This window comes from Polypterus senegalus, chromosome 17 (assembly GCF_016835505.1).
Source record: "Polypterus senegalus isolate Bchr_013 chromosome 17, ASM1683550v1, whole genome shotgun sequence".
In the NCBI taxonomy this organism is placed as follows: Eukaryota; Metazoa; Chordata; class Cladistia; order Polypteriformes; family Polypteridae; genus Polypterus; species Polypterus senegalus.
In genome coordinates, this window is record NC_053170.1 from 83056309 (window position 1) to 83080300 (window position 23992).

Below are 23992 nucleotides of genomic sequence, written 5' to 3' on the forward strand. Positions count from 1 at the left end.
ATTTTTTTTTTTTTTTTAATTAGCTGCTTTGTCCTAGTATTGGTCACTAGTTCCATTCCGCCACCCATGAAGCTTGTGTTTTAAGCTTATGGTCAGCTCCACTTCCATGCCAACTTGCATGGTTTTTTTATTGTTCTCATTTAGTCCTTTACCACCAATAAACACTCTTCCTTAAACCATTAAACCAATGGTCAGCCACATGTCATGTCTTAGACTGGCTGTCATCTCCTCCTGTGTCCCAATAATACCTGTCCTTAAGGCTTTTTCTTTAAGCAAATAATCTTATTTTGTCTTTATGCTAGTAGTGAGTTCATCCTTTTATCTACCAGTGACAGTGTCCTTTACATACAATTCAGGTCAGTTTAGCACCTTCACTGTGTTCCTCCTTCTTAGTCTAGTCCTCCCTTCACCGGTGATGGTTCTCACTTAGGCTTGTGGTGAGCTCCTCCTCTATGCCACTGGTCACGTCTCTGACTTACACCAGCAGACAACGCCTCCTTCTCCTCCTCCTCCCTGCCACTGTCTATGTGTCCCCCACACAGGACTCTTACTCTTGCTTGGCATTTTTTCAGATTATAGACAGAAAGAACAGTGAAATTGAAGCACTCAAGAACTATTACAGGACCAAGCAGGCCGAGGCTGAGGAAACCAACAAGTCACTGGAGAAGAGAAGTAAGTTGTGACCCCAAACTCTTTCTGAAATAAGTCATAATGTAATTGCACGCCGGTGAATGCTGGAGTCACACTTCTGTCATGCTACCTCTTAACACCATCTGTATTTTCTATTCTTTATTTTGTTTCCAATAGTTAAAAGCCTAGTTCAGGAGTCAAAGGTCTTCAGGGAGAGCAAAGATCAGCAGATTTCAGAGCTGAAGAAAATTGCGGATGAAAGCGTGGATTCTGTAAAGAATGAATGGGAGAAGAAGGTGAGCAGGCACACAGGAAGGAAGTGAAAATATAGAAATACAGTACTGCATGATAGTAAATCCAAACCTTACACCTGGGGATGAGCATGCAATTATCTGCCACTCCATCTGCTTGCTTCAAATCCACAAATCACTGCTGAAATTACACATACATATATTACAGTGGCATGCAAAAGTTTGGACACCTTTGTTTAAAATGTCTGTTACTGTGAATAGTTCAGTCAGCAGATGATGAGCTGATCACTATAAGGCGTAAAGTTAAAGATGACATTTCTTTTCAGCATTTTATACAAAATTAGTGTATTGTTTTCATTTTGTACAATTGGACAGTGAACAAAGGAAAGAAGCACTATACAATAGTTTGGGCACCCCAATGTATTTGAGCTCTCAGATAACTTTTCCCAAAATGGTCTCAGATCTTCATTAACTCATTAGGGCTATGGCTTGTTCACAGTCATCGTTGGGAAACCCCAGGAGATGCAAATTGCAAAGCTGTATAAATTCTCAAACTCATCAAACCATCACAATAATGAACAGCCATGGGCTCCTCTAAGCAGCTGCCCAGCACTGTGAAAAATAAAATAATTGATGCTCACAAAGCAGAAGAAGGCTACAAGAAGATAGCAAAGTGTTTTCAGGTAGCTGTTTCCTTAGTTTGTAATGTTATTAAGAAATGGCAGTTAACAAGAATGATGGAGGTTAAGTTGAGGTCTGGAAGAACAAGAAAACTTCCTTAAAGAACTGCTTGTGGGATTTCTAGAAAGGCCAATAAAAACCTCCATTTGCCTGCAAAAGACTTTCAGGAAGATTCAGCAGACTCTGAAGTGGTGGTGCTGTTCTACTATGCAGCAACACCTGAATAACTATGACCTTCATGGTAGAGTCAGCAGAAGGAAACCTTCCCTATCTTCTAGCCACAAAATTAGGTGCCTGAAGTTTGCAAATGAACATCTAAACATGCCTGATGCCTTTTCAAAACAAGTCCTGTGGACTGATGAAGTCAAAACAGAACTTTCTGCCCACAATGTGCAAAGGTATGCTTAGAGAAAAAAGGGTGTAGAATTCCAGGAAAAGAACACATCTCCAACTATTAAGCATGGCTTTGGATCAATCAGGCTTTGGGTTTGTGGTGAAGCCAGTGGAATAGGGAACGTGTTATTGCTAGAGTGAAGAATTGATTCAAATAAATACTATCTGTAAAAATGTTAAAGTTAAAAAAGAGAATGGGTCCTATGATAAAATAAGGATCCAAAACACACCTCAAAATGTACAATGGAATACCGCAAGAGGTGCAAGCTGACAGTTTTGCCATGGCCCTCACAGTCCCCCTACTTATTAAAAAAAATTGAAACTCTATGGATTTATCTCAAAAGAGCAGTACATGCAAGACGGCCCAAGAATCTTGCAGAATTAGAAGCCTTTTGAAGGGATCAATGCGTGAAATACCCCAAGTAAGACTGGTTACACATACAAACTGTGATACTTGCCACAGAGAAGCGGTTTTACAAAGTACTGACTATGTTGGGTGCCCAAACTTTTGCTTATGTCCCTTTTAATTTTTTTAGTATTTTGTATTTGTAAATGATAGAAATAAAAATGTAATCTTGCTTAAAATATTAAGAAATGTGTCATCTTTAACTTGATGTTTTTTGGTGATCAGTTCATCTTCTGCTCACTTAACTATTCACACTAACAGACATTTTAAGCAAGGGTTCCCACACTTTAGCATGCCACTGTATATCAGTTTTCTTGTTTCTGAGTTAAAAACATCTAATTCGCTAGCCTCTTGTAGCCAGCATTATATTGTATATTTAATTGTGCGTGTCAACTCCACGGCTAAGCTACTCACTGCTAACCAAAGCTTTTTTCCTTTTATTTACCTCTGTTACTCTTGAGCCATCGCTCTACACACTTTCACCCTCTCCTAGTTACGCAGTGGCCCATCAGTCTCTGACCATTTCAAGTTAACAAAGTGCAGATTGTCTACTCTAACCAGTCACGAGTCAAAGTGATCTTAAAATTTGGTCTGCTCTGCCTCCCTTCTAGTTGATAGTAAGCACACACCATGTCCATTGTGACTCCGCATAGCTTACAGTAACTTGACAGAGTTTTCAGTAAGCTTGCCTTTTCCTAATTTATAGTGACATCTTCAGCTTGTTTACTATGTTTCCTTCCACCTTGCAGTGACTATGCAAGCCTGTCCAATACTTGTCCCCCTCAATTCCTAGTGTCCTCCCATCTTATCCACTGTAACTTCTCCAAGCTGATTGACTTTACAGCCTATCCATTTGAGTCCACATGGCTCAAAGTAAGCTACACGGACTGACCTCTCCTAGATATAATAATAGTCTTCCTCAGCTAGTCCATTATTTGTTTTTATAATTTTTTTTAACTTGAATGGCAGAAAATACATTATATTTCTTACATTATTTTTCTCCTTTTTATTTTCTTAATCATTCCACACAGCATTTTCTCCAAAATGTTGAGCTAGGAAGCAAGCAATAGGAAGGAAGAGTCAAAGGTTGTTCTAAGGTTTGAAGGACAACTGTATTCAGATGTGTTTGCTATATGTTGTAGAAGAGCTTGAATTATCCTCATTAAAACATTATTTTTTTCTAGTTTGAGACACTATATTAAATCACATCCTCAAGCGTTTATGAGGTAAAGGTGGTACAAAGTTCTACCATTTGTGCAAAGTTAGACCGCAGGCTAACACCATAACAAAGGCAGCCTTGTTAGGCTTGTCATTAAATGAAGGGTGCGACATTCCAGGATAACTCAGAAGAAGGTGATAAGTGTGTGATGGTCGTTTGATATTTCAAAGGCCTTCAACAACAGAGTAAAAATAGACATCCTGTAGAATCTGAGTCAAGGGTAACACTGGACAAAACAGACCACAGGTGGATCCAATCTTGTGTGGATTTGACATCTTAAGGAGTTGGGTATGTTGGAGAATTTTTAATTATATTAAGTCAATGACCAGCACAAGCTTTAATGTATTCTTTTTATTTTCACTTAATATCAGTGGTTGTGATTATAAGATCGTTCTCACAACATTAGGGAGTCTGTGGGTTAGTTGTCCTTTCAGACTTTTTCCTGTATCTCCAGTAATACTCCTGTGACGCATCATTTAATAGCTGTGTCACTTTAAATGGGAAATTTTGTTCGGTGTATGATATCACTGCTTTCGAAACTTTCCTCTTTATTGATTAAAGTTGTATTTTTCACAGAGCTATATGACTGACGTTACGATATCGTAACCTCAGTTGCATTCTGATTCTTTGAATTAAAACATTGGATACTAGCTGTGCTACCCATATAAGACGGCTTGAAATCAAAATAATCAACGGGGACCTCAACATTAATGTTTACAGTGCCGTATGCAATGCACATGTCTCTGTTATATGTCATTTGCTGTGGGATTCATGAAAGCAGTGTTAATGTTTGTGATGCACCCCCTGTTGGAATGGCAGAGATAGTAAGTAACCAGACAGACACACAGACAAAAACACTTCTCCTTTTACTAAGGTAGATAGTTCAGAGTGTTTCTTTAATGTCATTTCTGTTAGAAAGTTGACGGACAAAGCAGAGATGGAAAGTAAAAGAGTGGAAAAAGTAAATGTATTACTATTAAGCAGTATATTCATATATTTGTGCAGTGTCACAGTTTAAATTTTAAGTAATTACAAGGCATTTAACTTAATTGCAACTACTTTGTCAAATAATATTTAGATAATGAATACGTTATGCATGATTCTTTGCTTTATGCAGTGTGTCAGTCCATTATTGACTGTGTATTTTGTGATTCAGTGCATACAGGATATATACATATATGTATGTACTGTGTATATGTGTGTGTGTGTGTGTGTATGTGTATATGTATATGAATGTGTGAATATGTACATATATTGTCCTTGTTGTGTTGTATGCTTTACCATCCACCTGGTCTGGATTATTTTCCAAATCCTTAGAACTCTCTGCTCAGGTAAGCAATTTACTTAAGATGAGCATTCTCAATCCTTCATTGTTCACCTTTTTCCTATCCCCTTCTTTTTTACAGTGCCTTTTTTGTATATTTCTCTAAGCTCTTTGTTTTTTCTTTTGTTTGCACCCTGTCCTGCAATAAACTACAGATCTGTAATTGCACAGAAATCTCTTCCTTTGTCAGTGGTAATCATTTAGCTTTTTTCAACTTGACTAAGGCAGCAAAAACGTAATATTACCAGACTGTTTTAAGTGTGAATTTCTTACTGTGGGATGTAAGAAGACCATGAAAACAAAGGCCACATATGATACCATAGGAGGATAATACTGAATATAATCTTCTGTTTAAGAATAAGAAAATACTGAAAGTCAAACAAATTAATAGTTTGTTATTCCTGGTCTAAACCAGCTCAAAGCAACCCTCAAGACCCAGCACCCAGTTTATTTTCTTTAAGCTATTTTTCACTATTATAATGGTCTTTACTTTGTACAGGTCATTTTGTTCCATGTTCCTAGCATGTGATGATTTACAGGTTATGTTAGTCACTCATGGTCACTCAAGATCTTTCGTGTAAACTGAACTGGCAGCTTCCACAGGCTCCTCAGCAGTAAGTGAGACTGCCTGCTGGTGACTGACTCACAAAAATCTTCACAGCCCCTTAAGTGCACCATGGCTCCTCCCAGCATACAAAGACCCTTTAACTGCATGTTCACAAAAAGCACTCACAGAAGCCTCACAGGCGGCCCATACCTCTAACTAATCTCAGTTTACAGGAAACCTGCTGCCTGTCAAGTGTGGCTTAACCATCAAGCATGGACTTCTGGCCTGTTTTTGGTGCCATCTGACTGAATCATCTGAACTCTTGCATCAGTGATCGGAAATGGCCCTCCTGTTGGCAATAACGCAGTAGCTCTAAGGGTCACATTCATTTTAAGTGTTTTCTGCAATGAAGCTGAGCAGTGATGTGAATCTGAACTTCAGCCCAGTCTTGATCTGCATCCTGTAGTGAAGCACACACACCGCATTTATAGTTCCTAGATAAATTGATTTAAAAAGACTGAGCATTTAACTCCTCTCTTACCACGTTCTATAGAGTCTGTTGAATGAGACATCGTCACACATGGAATCCATAAAACGCACAAAGCCTCATCTGCTTTGTTTTCCTGCTGAAATATTTTAAGTTGGCGGAGAGTCAATAAGCTTCAGTGCTTAGAGTATGCAGGATGGTGAGAAAGAAGTCGAAGAAGACCATCTCCAGGTTACTGGATGTGGTAGTGGTAGTTTCTTTTACATCTTTATCTTGATCACTCCAAAGCGTTGCAACACTCATCTCTTTTTCTTATGTTATTCTTTGATTCTGCAACGTTGCCTTTTTCAAATATCAATGTGTTAAAATAAATATAAAAAGAGGTTATAAAAATAAAAAATTAAACAAATGAAAAAGTATAAGTAACATCCTTAAAGACATCTCAACTCATTTCTTGTTTGTACGCTTTACTATTTTTCTCTCTTTCTGTTTTTTTCTTGCTGTATGACAGACATACAAAAAATTACAGTGCCTAGAGAAAATATTCAACCCCTTGGAATTTTTTGTATTTTATTAGATGGATGGATAGATAGATAGATACTTTATTAATCCCCAAGGGGAAATTCACATACTTCAGCAGCAGCATACTGATAAAAAAAAACAAAAAAAAAAAACCAATATTAAATTAAAGAGTGATAAAAATGCAGGTATAACAGACAGTAACTTTGTATAATATTAACGTTTACCTCCCAATCCCGGGTGGAATTGTAGAGTCGCATAGTGTGGGGGAGGAATGATCTCCTCAGTGTGTCAGTGGAGCAGGATGGTGACAGCAGTCTGTCGCTGAAGCTGCTCCTCTGTCTGGAGATGATCCTGTTCAGTGGATGCAGTGGATTCTCCATGATTGACAGGAGCCTGCTCAGTGCCCGTCGCTCTGCCACAGATGTCAAACTGGTGTAAGGTGTCCCCCTTCTTTATGCTGCCTCCCACACACACCACCACGTAGAAAAAGGCACTCACCACAACCGTCTGATAGAACATCTGCAGCATCTTATTGCAGATGTTGAAGGACGCCAGCCTTCTAAGGAAGTATAGTCGGCTCTGTCCTCTCTTGCACAGAGCATCAGTTTTGGCAGTCCAGTCCAATTTATCATCCAGCTGCACTCCCAGGTATTTATAGGTCTGCACCATCTGCACACAGTCACCTCTGATGATGGCCTGGTCCTCCTAAAATCCACCACCAGCTCCTTGGTTTGGATGGTGTTCAGTTGTAGGTGGTTTGAGTCGCACCATTTAACAAAGTCCTTGATTAGGTTCCTATACTCCTCCTCCTGCCCACTCCTAATGCAGCCCACGATAACAGTGTCGTCAGCGAACTTTTGCACATGGCAGGACTCCGAGTTGTATTGGAGTTAGCAGCCTTTGTCAAGTCCAGCCACAAATTCTCACTTGGATTGAAATGTGAATTCTGACTCCAGACACTCCAGGACATTAATTAACATTGCTGTTTTTAAGCCATTCTTGCATAGCCTTGGCTCTATTTTTAGTGTAATTGACTTGCGGGTGTGAAAGAAATCAACATATTAATTAAAGAAAGAAACTTATCCTCTACTAGGACATGTTTGATAAAACCTCTCTGATTCAGCAATCAGGCAGGAGGAAGCTTGTCCATTGTGTCATTTATTTATCTCTTTAGCAAAAGCTGAAGAGGGAGAGTTCATCATGGTAGTGTGTTACAGAATAATCAAAGAAATAAGGGCAGAGGTCTATTTTATAAACAACTGAATTTCCATAAGTGTGTTTATTAATGTATATATTTACTCTGATACACCCAAATAACGTATCCAAATAAAAATGTATTCTACTACACTCATGTTCTTCTCATATCTATATTGTTTAGCTATTACCCATGAAATCTCTGTGTATTTGACAACTGTCCAGTTTTGTTGTTTACAGGACATTTGCTGATCTTTTAATCATTTCCTGGTACATTTTGTGCATTACATCAGCCATTCTCCTGGTGCATTTTACTTGACGATTTCAGTAGTTCTCTTCATGCCATTTTTAAAACAAATTCTTATATATTTTAACATGCACTGCAAACCAAAATTCTTAACTGTTGTTATCTCCAAATTATTCTGTCACACAGGAAAACAAATCTTCTCCTAAGGCTCAGGTTTGTTGCAAACAGCATCAGGTTTTTTCTTCAGGATTTCCCTGTATTTTGCTGCATTCATGTTACTCTTACTAGCCTTCCAGGGCCTGCTGCAGAGAAGAACATCCCATAGCATGATGCTGCCACTGCCATGCTTCACAGTACATATGGAGTGTTCTTGATAATTTGAGGATGTTTGGTTTGGTGTTTAGTTTGATGGCAAAAAGCTCACCCCCTTCAAGTCAGTATCTAGTAGATGAACCATTGTCTGCCATAACAGCCTCGAGTCTGTGTGCTCTGTCAGATTTGCACTTTGCAATTTTCTTCCTATTCTTCTTTACACAACTGCTTGACTTCTGTCAGTTTGTATGGGACTTGTGAGTGAACAGTCTTTTTCCACCTGTAAATTCTTACTTGAATTTAGAGATTGAATTTGACTCTATCACTCCATGTTATTAACATTGTTTTTTTAAGGCATTCTGGTGTTACCTTCACCTTTTTTGAGGTTGTTGTCTTGTAGAAATACAAAGCTCCCTTGGTGCAGGTTCTTTACAGACTGTATCAGGTTTTCCTCCAGGATTTCCGCATATTTTGTTGTATTTATTTGACCCCCACAAGCCTTCCAGGGCGTTCTGCAGACAATGATCTCCACAGCTTGATGCTGACACCACTATGGGAATGGTGCATTTTTGATAATGTCCAGTATTCAAACATGCCATATAGTCTAATAGCCAGGAAGATCAATATTGATCTCATCATGCCACAGAACCTTCTTCCACCTGACTTTAGAATCTACCATGTGCTGTTTGGCAAGCTCTAGCTGAGATGTCATATGTGTATTTTTAATAATGGCTTTACCTTTTACCCATAAGCTGTGACTGGTGAAGCACTCAAGAAGCATTTCATGCATGGTGCCCTCAATCTCAGCCACTTCACGGTGCTTCTCCTTCAGAGTTCTCACAAGTCTCTTGGTGGCTTCCCACACTTGTCTTCTGGCACAATCACTCAGTTTTTGTGGACAGATTGCTCTAGCAGACCTGTGCCACACTGGTTCCATTTCTTAATGACTGAATTCGCTGGACTGCAAGGGATATTCAGTGACGTGAATATTTTCTTGTTTCCATCCTAACTTGTGCCTTTCAATTGCCTTTTCTGAGTTGCTTGGAGTGCTGTTTTGTGTAGGTCTGACCATGATACTCATTCATCACACGTTGGACCTTCCACATATATAGTCAAGTAAAACTCCACATTTCGGTGTGTCCTATTAAAGGAGATGAATACTTATGCATTCATTTATTTTGTGTTTTATATTTGTTATTAATTTAGACCACTTTGCAAAGATTTGTTTTCACTTTGACATTAAAGAGTCATCTTCTGTTGATCGTTGTCAAAAAGGCCAAATCAAATCCATTGTTATTCAATGTTGTATAACAATAAAATGTAAACTTCCAAGGAGATGCATACTTTCATATGGAGGCATATAGTCCTACTCCGTTTTCAACTTCTTCCAACAATATGGGAACTTTCTTACGGTCATTGGCCTGAAATTATTTCTTACACTTTATACATTTTTAGAAGCATTTCTCCATTGCTCCCATCTATTTTGATGAGAATAACTTAAACTGCAGCTTTGCGCCTGCCACATTGTGGAGCTGGCACTCATCTGTAAGAGTCTCACTGATCAGACTGTGGTAGCTAAGCTTGTACTCATCTGGAGTAACATTAGTTTAAGCGTCCCAATTGCTAGCCATTTTAGTCTGCAATTGGGATGCTTAAACTGCTGTTGTTTTTCCACTTTTGTACTGAATCATACATGACCCATCTGGTTTCCTAGTTCAATTCTAGCACAAATAACTGCTCGACCCAACCCTACAAAATATTGGAACTTTGGCCTAAATTTTGCGCAGGCCAAAAGCAGAAATGCCTGATACATAGTCATAACAAGAAGTTACGGGTTTTCATTTAAGCACTGTACATTTGAAGTAGAGAAGCTTTTGGCTTGTTATTTAGCAGCCATTTAGAGCAGTGGTTTTCAACCTTTATTCCTCCAGGGTCTCCTAGTGTACCATAAGAATATGTAAGGCCCCCCCTACACAGGCCATGATAGTTACCCTCTTGAAGTCTTACTGCAGTCTTTACAAAAGTGTTTGTTTTTGAGCTTATATTTTTTAACAAATGTATATTTGCTGTTAGTGCAATTACATTGCACACGTTTATTTAAAGCACAATAAAAACTGAATAGGCCATTTCAAAAACAAGCTGTTGTTTGTATTAAAGGATAAGTTCAAAGTTATTTCTTCACAAACATGGTATATATGCATTTGCCTCACAAAATTGTCTTCTAAAGTTAAGCGTTTTTTGTAAATTTTAAATAGTACCTATCTAGGGAATTTTACAATGAGCTCTATGGGGCATAGGGCTTCATTGTAACACAAAAGAATTAAAACTTCCGAATACGTTCTCTTTGAGTTTTAATGAAAGAAAATATGCCTTCCAAATTTCTGATGTATGTTTGTGACAACAAAAGGGATCTTGAACTAGACATTTTATCATATACTAGCCATGGTATCTGTCCAAGACAGGTAATACAATAATTTAATAATATTTGCTATCTCTTGTCCTACATTCACCTTCAGAGCCTTTCCTCGGTATCCACGTGTGTCCAGATCTCCCTCTCTCGACCACATTACCGTAATGCCTGTTTCTCGGATTTTGTCATTATTTTTGAGGCCCCTTTCTCACTTCTTGTCTGTTTTTATGTTCCTCGTCCTTGAAGGCGACTGTCTCAATGTCATCCTCTCTCCTTTTGTGTCACCCGCTCACACTTACTCTTCAGATTGCATCACCAAAGTCAAACTAACCAACCAGTTAAGACAGAAACCTTGTTTCATAAAAAGCTGCATTTACATGGGCATGTGATCTTCTGGAGTTCTTCTTTGTCAAAATCCTGTTGTGCAAAGTGAGTTAAATGTCCTCATGAGCCTCCATGAATTTAAAAGCAAACATGGAGCCTACAACTTCCGAGCAGTGAGGGGAACGTTTCTTTTAAAAGTAACTTAGTTGCATTACTCATCTACATTACTAAACGACATTGTATATATGCACAGATGCCAGAGGCCAGAAGCAAGCCGTGCACAATACAACCGCCGCCCGAACGCAAACGCGCACACCACCGCGTATACAACCTTCATTTTGCTAATGTAGATCTCCACACCGGGATCCGCTGCCATGGTCACTTCAGCACGCGAATCTGCCACCGTCACCATCATGTAACTAGGTTGCGCCGAAAGCACATGCGCACAGCGCCACAGAGTCAAACCCAACAGCTTCCCAGAGTCAGTAGGTGGAGCCCAAACAACACAACCTGTAAAGTAAATTTGAGGTAAAGTGTGCACGCCAACAAGTTGCCATGGTGACATATTTAAACATGATGATCAACGAATCCCAAGGACAAACCATGGACAAAGTAGGAATTTACCTATCTGAGCCTGTATTTGGACATGGACAAGTTTATGTTGCCTTTTCAAGAGTCCAGCGTTTGTGGGATGTTAAAGTAAAGCTTTTAACTACTCCATACCAGGAAGAGCTGATTCAAGGACAAGAAACCATCTTTACCAAAAATGTTGTTTATAAGAAAATTTTTGATTAACTATTTTGAATTTACCATTTTATGAATTTTTTGTTTCCAATTTACTTCATTTAAACCTTTGCACTCCGATATTTTTTTTTTACTTATGAGTGCAGCAACTCAAAGATATTTTGGACTTAAATGATATAACAATTCAATTTCAATTTTAGTTTTAATAAATTGATTAATTTTAGTACAAATATATTTATTTAATTAAATGAAAACTTTCCCAGGACGCTCCCACCCTCCATGATTTTTTATCCTTCCAAAGATTGGAGGGAACAGAAAGTGATTGCCATTCTTGAACTTGCGATTCTTTAGAGAATCGAGGGTTCACTGGTTACTTCCATAAAGAGTGATTAAATATGATATAGTTACTTATTATAAACTGTAATATGTTACAGTGTGTTACTTTTTCTTCATTTGAAATAGAATGAAAAACTGCACATGTGACTGCCCAGTATTTGTTATTATATCCAAAACACATATATGACACTTCATGAAATTTTAAACAAAGTCAAACGTGATAATTTTCTCTTGTATTTTAAATGCTTTAAGTTCTTCATTCCATTTGTACATCCTCGACCTTAGCCATGGATGATTTCTGGTATGAAAACTGGCCAGTGAACCACCTAATCACACTGGTTCACCATATCTGTAGCAAATAACTGGATAAAAACTAAACTGACACTTTATTAATAATTAATGTTTCTGCTACTGGATTACACGCAGCTCACTCTTCCGCTTGGCTGTGCAGTGCAATTGAGTCCTACAAAGGAGCAGCGTACCGTTACGTTTGCTTCTTGCCTTACATCAAGTGCTTCTGGGGTAGTAATAAATAAGGTATTTTTACTTGAATAAATTAAGTAGTGCAGTAGGTGACCCACTATTTTAAAAAGTCGTCAGACTGTGTAACACACATTACTGTTAATGTGTTAACCTACTGCTCCCAAGATTGTGCTGTTGGGTTTAGCACTGTCCATTCAGCTCATCAACATAAACATAGTGATTTCTGAAATACGGAGACAGATCATTTCAGCCAGGAGAAGGAATCATGAAATCCACTGAACATTTGCCTCTGGAAATGAACCTTTGTGGATGCTTCAAATGCTTTTTATCTGAGGTTGCTGGAAGTGTTTGCGAAATTAACAGAGAGCAGCAGACCTGCGCTGACTACAAAATCTTGTAACTCAGGAGTGATATGGCCAAATAACCAGAGAAATCTGTATGTGTTAACCTGGTTTCTCAGAGACGAGTATCCCGGTTTCTGAAACCAGAATAAAGTTATATGAGGCATTTTTAAAACCGGGTTTCTTTGAATAAATAGGTTATTAAATGCATATTAAACAATCAAGTAGTTGGTAAACCCAACATTGTTGTGCAAAGTGCCACTTCCAGTTGATAGTTGCTGCGATGCCCTTCTACAGAGGTATTTTTCTGAAGGCATTTTGTGAGTCACCATTCCTACAGACTCTCATCTGCAGCCTCTTAAATACAAGACACACAACATACATTTAATTTCCTGAAATGCATCTATTATTGTTAATACAAAAGTAATTTATATTAGGCAGTGTAGGAGTGAGTGAGAAGGCAGAGTGAGTCTCAAAATAGTTGGGGTGCCAACCTGGCAAAGCCCATTTAACTCTTTCAGGGCTGATGTCGACTTTTGTCAAAAGGAAGAGTTGACAATGGTAATCAACCATTAACTGTGACAAAACCAACCATTACGTTGGACTCTCATTGCTAGAAGGAAAGTTAGATTCATTGGTTTGACCGAGATTCAGATTTTGATACAAGTGATCGAAACGAATGTGAGCTTCCAGGTTCAGCTGATCGGTCCCCAACTAGTCGTGGTACTGACAGTATATACTAGGGAAGATTGCCACTTAACCATGATAAGAGGTAGATACCTGATTGTAATGCACTGCGACCGTGACTGCCACTGCCGCTGTCCCAGGCATGTGAAGAAAGCCTGGCAGCAAGCTTGCCACTCATTCTTGGCAAATTGGCAGCCACAGCATGCAGCAACAGAAGTTTTATGTTGATTTCTGTGTGAAAATATAATTTTTTTGGAAAACATATTCAGCCCTCAAAGAGTTAATTTGCAAAAAAATAAATAATAAAAGCAACGGGCATACAATTGTGCTTCTTAAGATGAAAACAGGCCTGTTGTCACCCTCTAGCAGCACTTTCTAGTTGGATCAGGATTTAAAGGAGTCCTAAAATGTCAGGCCTTCAGGTCCGAATGCAATGGTATCTTCCATGTGACATCTCTCTCTATTAGCCGAACCGAAAGGGGCAGGGCATCTCAGACTCTGTCGTCCTTGAGGTGTGGTTTCTCTACGCTTTGTCGGAAAAGAAGATGAAGCCATTAGTGACAGCACTTCCTCTCATTCTGGGGTGGTACTGCATATTTTAGACGGGCCTGTAAGGCGACACTGGCACGCATGTATCATAGCTGGTTGCCATAACTTTGATGCACCGTCCACATTTTGGCCATCCCCTAACCCTAACCCAGTAGCTCTACTTTAATTGTGATTCTAGACACTCATTGCCATACACATGTCACGTATCAGCAGCATTGTAAAACAAATGCAGATACAAACCATGTCGACCTGTACCCTTGCCATATTAATTGAACTGTGTGGCATGGTTTGGTTCATTAGTGCATCAGCATTTTCAGTTTTCCCTGTTAGTATTAGCTTTTAAAAATTTCTTTCATTTTTCAAAGTTTAGTAAAGCTTGGTTTAGTCAGCTTCAGGCCTGTGTTTCTGAGTGGGCTGTTTTTGATTCATCGTTTGTGTTTTCTATCTCCTGGTGTTGTTGTAGTCATGTGGGTGCTTTACTGGTAGCTTTCGCTTCTGTTCTTTTCTCTTCCCTCTTTCTTTCTTTCTTTCTTTCTTTCTTTCTTTCTTTCTTTCTTTCTTTCTTTCTTTCTCTCTCTCATGAGGTCTCACCTCTTTGACACAGCTGCACAATGCTGTCACCAAGCTGGAGATGGAGAGATTTGATCTTCAGAAGAAACATGCAGAAAACATTCATGAGCTTCTTGAAGACACCAACTCGCGGCTCAGCAGGATGGAAGCAGAGCATGCTGCCCAGACAAAAGCCACAGTAAGGCTTCAACTTTCTTTTTGTAATACACATAGGGTGGCCCGCATCATCATTGTTTGCGATGCTTTTCTGGACTGTTCATTACTTCAGTCATTCCTGATCAGAACTTGAGTGCCAGTGTCTTTGTTAGGCAAGGAAAGAAAAGCACACTGGTCATTAGGTGAGTAGGGGAAAGTGGGAAGTGGTGATGAAGGTGGCAGGCAGAGGGAGGCCTCACGGCGCCGTTAATGAGTCCTACTTCTCAAATCAGCATTCAGAGCTTGTCACAGGTGAGTAGAAATTCAGGGGAACTGTTCCCGCTGTGTCAGCAGGACTGAGTCAAGAACCTTCAAAGGCAGTCAAATCTCACAGTGCTGCCCCCCCATTAAATAATTAAACAAGGGAGAGTTCAAGGCGAGGCTGAGGATGAAAGAGATTTCTGTCACTGCAAATTAGATCCTCCAGTTTCAGCTCCTTGTTTGCTGTCCTTTCCCATCCTGCAGGTGCACAGTGTTTTGCGAACATGCTAGCCTTAGCAGTCTTTATTATAGCCTTTTATGGGGGTGGAATTCTGGCCCATTGATTCTGAGAGAGTTGTTGGGTAACTTGATTCAAGGACATGCTGGAAATTAAAGCCTGAATTAATAGGACTTTGCTGAGTGATATCTAGTAAACCGGCACCTAAGAGAATATAATATGCAAGACAACACCTGAGGAATCAGTGTAGGATTTGGCACAGGTTAAAACTGAACTGGGACCAAAACAGCATAGAAGACAGTGTTTAAAACACTAGGTGAGGTAAAGTGTTTTGCCATGGTGAGTTAGAGACTGAATTGTAATGGCTGACACAGGCAAACAAGGAGTTAAAACCTGATCTGAGAAAATTCATGTTTTTTCTGTTTTCTCAAAAGTAGTCCCTCACACCATTCCTTCCCAGAAAGTGTCATGTGACCACTATTTGAACGCCTTCTCAAATGTGTCAGGGAGTATTTTGAAAGAGATTCACCTTAGAGCCCACGTCATGGGGAATATCCTTAATCCAGTCCTATCAGATAGATTCACTGACTTGTGGGAAAGACCACCTAACCAAATTGCATTTCTGTCTGCTATGTTTTTCGCCATAGGACCTGATAGTGAAGGAGCTGGAGGCTCGGGTCCAACAGCTGACAGTGGAAGTTGAAAATGGCAATTTGCTGCGTCAGAAGCTGACCCAAGAGAAGGCCGAGCTGGAAATTCTCCACCGAACGGGTGTCGCAGAATTGACACAGATGAAAGAAAGGTGCTACTGATCTAACATGTTTTTCTGAGTTAATAAGCCTGCATAGAAGGCATAGTAATGGGAGTTGTTTCTGTTAGTAGACTTAATTAATTTTTTCCAGAGTGGGAGCTATTCAGAGAAAGTGCACATAAGATCTTTTTTTTTTCAGGTGCTCTGAGCTGCAGAAAGAAAAGGAAAATTTGTCTGAAGAGTATGAGATGAACATTCAGGCAATGCAGGTCAAGCAAGCATCCGATATCACCTTCTTAAAGCAGGAATATACACTTTCAGCAGGAAAGGTATCCTAATTCTTTGAGTTCCCAGCATTTTCATTTTTAGGAGTCCAGACTTCTTACGTGTCTGTCACTCCATTAGTTTACAGAATGTCATCTAATCCTGTCTTATCTTAGCATCTTGAAAGTGCACCTAGCTATGGTGTAGCCCTGCATCTTTTTTGTATAAGTAATCCTCCGTATCATGCAGTTTTAACTCCTAAAGCTTGATCTTTTTCTGTCTAATGTGTACTGTCCATTTATTTCTCGGCCATTTAATCCCATCACACCCTAGTGTTCTTCTCCTTAATGCTTTGTATTCTGGATCTGTTGGGTATCATTGGCTTGCAGCTTTGTGCTGGGATCATGGGGAGACTCCATGTCCACCAGCTGAATCTTCTTAGACCTAGCAGTATAAGTAGCACACCTTTAGAAGCCATTATGTAAGTTTGGAAGGTTTTTTGACCAAATTGCCTTCCACCACTTTACATGGCCTTAAAAATTCTTCAGGATGAGACCTTTTCTTCATATTTGCTCCTTTAGCTTCGCACCTTTCACCTATATCACATGCACCTTTTACATCCTTTCTTTTTTTTCATGTTTGTTCACTTATACTAAAACCAGCTCCCCCAGAGTCTAAACCTTCGACTTTGACTCCATCTCTGACTCCTCAATTTATGGTGCCACCAACTCAGACTGCTGATGATAAACATATAACATACAAGGTACAAAGCATTTCATCACTGCTATCAGGAATCACAGGCTACTTTTTAGTACCTTAACATGTTAAACTTTGGGTTTAAATGCCCCTGCAGCTTTTCATATTAATTAAATAATATTTAGAAAGCTTAAAAAGAGGTTATTTTAACCAAATGTTTAGAAGGAATATTGAATTCATTGAATTAGTATAGGTGAAATTGGAAATCTTACCACATTATATTACAATTTACATTTAGTCATCGTCGGTACATTTTTACCAACTCCAACTCCTATAAACCAATAATTGCTTCCAACTCCACGACTCCGACTTCACAGCGCCGAGCGCCCCATACACAGCAGCAGTGTGTATGAGGCAAACCTCACCTGATGCCTGCACCCGACATGCTGCTAATTGGCAATCACCTCATTAAGGCAAGATCATGTTGCCACTAATTAATCAGCGGGTTATGTTAAAAAGTAAAACACTTCATTTAAGTCCACAATTCAATCCTCTATAACACTCATTCAAAATTTCTTGAAAATCGTTTATGTATTTTTCGCATGACTGGTGATAAAATAAAGATAGATTGGTTTATTTGTATAGATATTGTATCTGCTAAGTTACAAAACTGCCTCCTCCAAAACAACTTCAATGTTAGTTTCAAAATTTACACTAAACTGCATCGGCATCCCACACCCCGTCACACTTCTGAGAAACTTTGACCATGTAGATCTTTTTCACCTCCTCCTGACTTCTTCTCATATCTCCAGATTTCATACAACCCCACTGCTTGGTAAAGAGAAGTCCTGAACATGATGTTGCACAGCCGTACACCCACTTTGCCTCACTCCTCCTGCTCACTCCCTTCTTTAACTCTCACCTTGGTCTGTCTTTGCATTCAACTTGTTGAATTTTTTTTCACATACAAACTTTCCATTTCTATTACTCCCCCTTCAATGCCAAGTCACTGTTTGACTTTAAAAAAAGATGATGTTCTATAAGTTTATCCCACTAAATTGTAATCCTTTCAGATCTCAGTGACTCCAGCTATTCCTGTATTTTGTTTGATCCCCTCACTTCTCAGCATTTTGCACACAAGTGTCCTAGTGACTTTGAAGAAGTTGAAAGGCTAGTCATAGGCATCCTCAACATCAGTTTCTTTGTTTTCTATCTTAGAGTGCAGAGCTGATTGACACTTTGGAGCAGGCCATGACTGAACTGAAACAGAAGGTGCAGGAGGCAGAACAACGGCGACTGCAGCAACTGAAGGTGAGTATTGACCTGACTGATTTGGAACAAGTGAACAAAGTTTCAAATTTCTTAGCATCAAAAGTAAATAAACTTTGTAGCCAATAGGGGGTGCTCCAGCCGCACCAACCTGGCACAGACAGATGCAGGAGACACAACCTCAAAGCACACATGCTTTATTTTTCTTTTTCCCTTGTGGAAAATATCTTCCCCATCTCCCACAAGCCCAACACAATCCTAAAAGCACCAACACAGCTCTCCCTTCTTCTTTCTCTTTTTCCTTCTACACTCCTCCGGGTAAGCTTCGCCTCCCTCCACCCAACTCTGGCTCCCTGAGTAGTGTCTGCTGGCTCCTTTGATATGGCACCCGGAAGTGCTGCAGGTGCTCGTTGCCCTACTTCCAGCAGCACTTCTGGGTGTGGCAGAAGAGCTGTTCTCCAGGGCTCATCAGCTGCTGCCACACCCCCTGGTGGCACCCAAAGATCCCAATGGAGCTATATCCATCTCCAACTCCCATGGAGCCCTGTGGAAGTTTGAGACACCGCTGCAACCCAGGGGGGCTGCCGCATAGTACTCTGGGGAAGGTATTGCTCTGACCACACTTTCTCCCCCAGTCCTTCCAGTGTGGGGGCATCCTGGCCGGGCAAGGGCCCCACACCATCCACTACAACATATACAAGTCATTACAAATTCCCATTTGTTTGATTTATGTGAAGCTTTTTGTGTCTTCTCCTTCGGTTTATTTCAAGTTTTTTTGACATAGCTAATGGTTTGATTTTGTTTTAGGAACAAGAAATGTGCTTTCAGAAGGAGAAAGCCAATCTGGAACTGCTTAACGAGACGAAGGTGAGTTGCATGCAGATGGTTTGTAGATTAGTTTAGCATGTGCTGCAGGACAGAGAGTTGAGTTCTTGTCAACATCTGAAATATGAGTGGACTCTCGACGTTCTGTGCACAGGAGCATCTGTGGGGAATGCAAGAGAAGGAGCATAGACAACGTTAAGTGTGCTGCTCTCTGTTGGCAGATTCAATCCTTGCAGATTGAGGCTGAAAAGGAGAGGGAGAATTCCAGGAAGATGATTAATTCCCTGGAGGAGAGTTTAAGGTAAGCTCCTCATCTGCAGAAGGACAGCCTGAAAGGCTAAGAGCAGCTGCTTAAGGACTAAGAAAAATGTGTTTGGCCTGTCATTTGTGCTGGGCTGGCCAGAGAGGTCACTTTTGTGCTGTGTAGTCCTGATGGCCACAGTTATCAAACGTCCACCTCAGGAATGATCTATAGCTGTGTTACTATGGTAACATTTGATGAGCTACTGCTCTGTGAATGTTTGCTCTCAAGGTCATTTATGCAGCTGATACACATCTTTGGAATTTCTGATTTCTGTAGTTTTCCTTTTGGCTTTATTTTTCCCTTGTTACGTGTAAAACCTACAAACATATTCTTATAAAATTACTTAAAATGTCTGGATGAGGGCACCCATGGGAATAAAATAAATGGCAGGCATAAAGAAAACAACAAGAAAATGGCATAGGGTAATAACAGCTGAGTCAGACTTATAATGGTAGCCGCTTAGCTATTGAGATTAGAAAAATAGAGCGTGGTATGGGTTACGGTGGTAGGACTATAGGGCAATGTCTACAGAAGTTGAGTGCTATATATGGACTAGTGCAGGACTGATAACTTCTAAGAGAAATAGAGTCATATGTTTGGTGTGGCGGCATGGAGGTGCAGTGGGTAGCGCTGCTGCCTCGCAGTTAGGAGACCCGGGTTCGCTTGTGTGTGGGTGTGTGTGTGTGTGTGTGTGCACCCTGCAGTGGGCTGGCTCCCCGCCCAGGGTTTGTTTCCTGCCTTGTGCCCTATGTTGGCTGGGATTGGCTCCAGCAGACCCCCGTGACCCTGTAGTTACGATACTGTGGGTTGGATGATGGATGGATGGATGTTTGGTGTTATACTGACATTCCTATGGATACAAAGAGAAATGCATAAAGGCAGAATAGTTCAGAGTGATATCAGCAGACTTGATAATAACTGATGAATTATTAAAAATCAGTAAGATTAGAGTTACAGACTCATATAGTTAAGGGTGTTGTGTTACCCACACAATTAGAGAGTGGAACCAGGAGCCTCGAAATAATGAGTGATATTGATTCCACTAGTAGGACACAAGAAATGCAGAGTGATTTCTGCTGAGCAGCTATTCACATTTAGTAGAGTACAGAATGATATGCTGGGGTTCTGCTAACCCTGTTTTTATTTGGAGTGGCTAAGTGATTTCTGCACAGAGTAGACTGTAATATCAGTGTGGTATGAGTGATGCCAAGTGATGAGAGAGTATAGGAATATATACTATGTTTTTAAGAGTTATAGTGAAAGTTCTGTATTTAGGCATGATATCTGCCCAGGCAGAATAGTTGAGAGTGGCATTAGTGGAGGAAGGATATCTGATGGGTTATTGTGGAATATTACTCATGGTAGTAAATTAAAGGTTATTATAGAAAGTCTCTGATTATAGGGATCAAGAGATATTTGCAGAGGCAGAGCAGCATAGCTTAACTAGCTTGATGTCAGGATAGCAGGAGTATTACTGAGTTGTATGCTTAATTATTGTGATGACTATGAGATTAGGGGTGTGCAGAGTGGTATTTGCTGACATCTGTACTGTTATAGGGATATGGACTGCTATCAGCAGTTTGATATCTACTCATATAGTTTGATATCCACATCTGAAGAATACCTGGCGATGTTCTTAGGCTTATTCTGACATCACCATTGTGCTGTTTCCAGAGTGTATACAGCAAGAGTATGTAGAATAGAACCCATGAGCAAACCAAAATCTCTCTGAGCACCAGGTTCATCACCATGAACAACCTGTAGGTAAATATGTTAAGCGTAACCTAATAGTAACAAAGCACAAACTAGTAGTAACAGGCTATGTCAGAATAACTTGTTATGCAATTAGTTTTGTACATGAAAACTTTTCTTAGTAATAAGTAAAGGCAAAGTACTCTTCTTCTTTCGCATGCTCCCATTAGGGGTCGCCACAGCGGATCATCTTCTTCCATATCTTTCTATCCTCTGCATCTTGTTCTGTTACACCCATTACCTGCATGTCCTCTCTCACAACATCCATAAACCTTCTCTTAGGCCTTCCTCTTTTTCTCTTCCCTGGCAGCTCTATCCTTAGCATCCTTCTCCCATTATACTCGGCATCTCTCCTCTGCACATGTCCAAACCAACGCAATCTCGCCTCTCTGACTTTGTCTCCCAACCATCCAACTTGAGCCAACCCTCTAATGTACTCATTTCTGATTCTGTCCATCCTTGTCACACCCGTTGCAAATCTTAGCATCTTTAACTCTGCCACCTCCAGCTCTGTCTCCTGCTTTCTGGTCAGTGTCACCATCTTCAACCCATATAACATAGCTGGTGTCACTACCGTCCTGTAGACCTTCCCTTTCACTCTCGCTGATATCCGTCTGTCACAAATCACTCCTCACACTCTTCTCCACCCATTCCACTCTGCCTGCACTCTCTTTTTCAACTCTCTTCCACAATCTCCATTACTCTGTACTGTTGATCCCAAGTATTTAAACTCATCCACCTTCGCCAACTCTACTCCCTGCATCCTCACCATTCCAATGACCTTCCTCTCATTTACACACATATATTCTGTCTTGTTCCTACTGACCTTCATTCCTCTCCTCTCTAGAGCATATCTCCTCCTCTCCAGGGTTTCCTCAACCTGCTCCCTACTCTCACTACAGATCACAATGTCATCAGCAAACATCATAGTCCACAGAGACTCCTGTCTAATCTAATCTGTTAAACTGTCCATCACCTTTGCAAATAAGAAAGGGCTCAGAGCTGATCCCTGATGTAATCCCACCTCCACCTTGAATGCATCCGTCACTCCTACCGCAGACCTCACCACTGTCATACTTTCCATGTACTTATCCTGTACAACTCTTACATACTTCTCTGCCACTCCCGACTTCCTCATACAATACCACAGCTCCTCTCGAAGCACTCTGTCATATGCTTTCTCCAGGTCCACAAAGACGCAATGCAACTCCTTCTGGCCTTCTCTAAACTTCTCTATCAACATCCTCAGAGCAAACATTGCATCTGTGCTGCTCTTTTTTGGCATGAAACCATACTGCTGGTCACTAATCATCACCTCACTTCTTAATCTAGCTTCCACTACTCTTTCCCATAACTTCATGCTGTGGCTCATCAATTTTATCCCCCTGTAGTTACTACAGTCCTGCACATCCCCCTTATTCTTAAATATCGGCACCAGTACACTTCTTTTCCACAGGCATCCTCTCACTTTTCAAGATTCTATTAAACAATCTGGTTAAAAACTCCACTGCCATTTCTCCTAAACACCTCCATGTTTCCACAGGTATATCGTCTAGACCAACAGCCTTTCCATTTTTCATCCTCTACATAGCTGTCCTTACTTCCTCCTTGCTAATCCGTTGCACTTCATGATTCACTATCTCCACATCATCCAACCTCTTCTCTCTCTCATTCTCTTCATTCATAAGCCTCTCAAAGTACTTTTTCCATCTGCTCAACACACTTTCCTCGCTTGTGAGTACGTTTCCATCTTTATCCTTTATCACCCTAACCTGCCACACATCTTTCCCAGCTCGGTCCCTCTGTCTAGCCAATTGGTAAAGGTCCTTTTCTCTCTCCTTAGTGTCCAACCTCTCATACAACTCATCATACACTTTTTCTTTCGCCTTCGCCTCCTCTCTCTTTACCTTGTGCCTTATCTCCTTGTACTCTTGTCTACTTTCTGCATCTCTGACTATCCCACTTACTCTGTGTACTCTCCACTACTTCACCATTCCACCAACAGGTTTCCTTTTCCTCTTTCCTCTGTCCAGATGTCATGACAAGCACCCTTCTTGCTGTCACCCTTACTACATCTGCTGTAATTTCCCAAATGTCTGGAAATTCTTCACTACCACCCAGTGCTTGTCTCACCTTCTCCCTAAACTCAACCTTGCAGTCTTCCTTTTTCAAATTCCACCATTTGATCCTTGGCTCTGCCGTCACTCTCTTCCTCTTCTTGATCTCCAACATCATCCTACAGACCACCATCCTATGCTTCTTACTAAAAATACCAAAGTAAAAATAATATACATTTGACTAGTATATACATAAGACTGGCAGTACTGTGCAGAGTAAAAGTGGGGTTTGACGCAGAGAGAGAGATCAATTGATCTGACTTGGAAGTGCACCACTCACCAGCACCAATTTATCACAGTACCGGTCTTCGAACTGAGATGCTTTGCAGCGTGAGTAAAGCAACAATTTGATTGGTCACAAAGTGTGGGATTTGCACTGTGGACAGGTGGAGTTTAGTGGCAACACTGCGTGGAACAAGGTAGGGGTTTAAAGAGAGAGAAGAGGTCAGCTGACATCAACAGAAAGCGGACTGCTCACAGTGTTCGCAAATTGTGTGTTTACAGCTCACCAGCAGCAGTTTACCGCAGCACAAATCTTTGAACTGAGATGCTTCTTCGCGTAAGACCACAGCGATTCGACTGGTCATAAGGGTAGAATATACATTGTGGATGGGCGGAGTTTAGCGGTTATGCTGCATAGAAAAAAGGTAGGGGTTTACACAAAGAGAGATCAGCTGACATCACCAGGAAGTGTGCCGCTCACGGTGGTTAGGGAGAGACTCT

General features: G+C 40.4%; 1 protein-coding gene across 1 annotated transcript in view; it reads left to right on the forward strand.

Moving 5' to 3' along the window:
• LOC120517211 (centrosomal protein of 112 kDa-like) overlaps nucleotides 1-23992 on the forward strand; it is a 196823-nt gene that overhangs the window by 81817 nt on the left and 91014 nt on the right. Inside the window, exons 10-17 of the mRNA XM_039739378.1 lie at nucleotides 573-672; nucleotides 808-926; nucleotides 14692-14835; nucleotides 15939-16093; nucleotides 16242-16371; nucleotides 18221-18313; nucleotides 19079-19138; nucleotides 19318-19397. Of these exons, the coding sequence (XP_039595312.1) occupies nucleotides 573-672; nucleotides 808-926; nucleotides 14692-14835; nucleotides 15939-16093; nucleotides 16242-16371; nucleotides 18221-18313; nucleotides 19079-19138; nucleotides 19318-19397 (881 nt within the window). The remainder of the gene's footprint in view (nucleotides 1-572; nucleotides 673-807; nucleotides 927-14691; nucleotides 14836-15938; nucleotides 16094-16241; nucleotides 16372-18220; nucleotides 18314-19078; nucleotides 19139-19317; nucleotides 19398-23992) is intronic.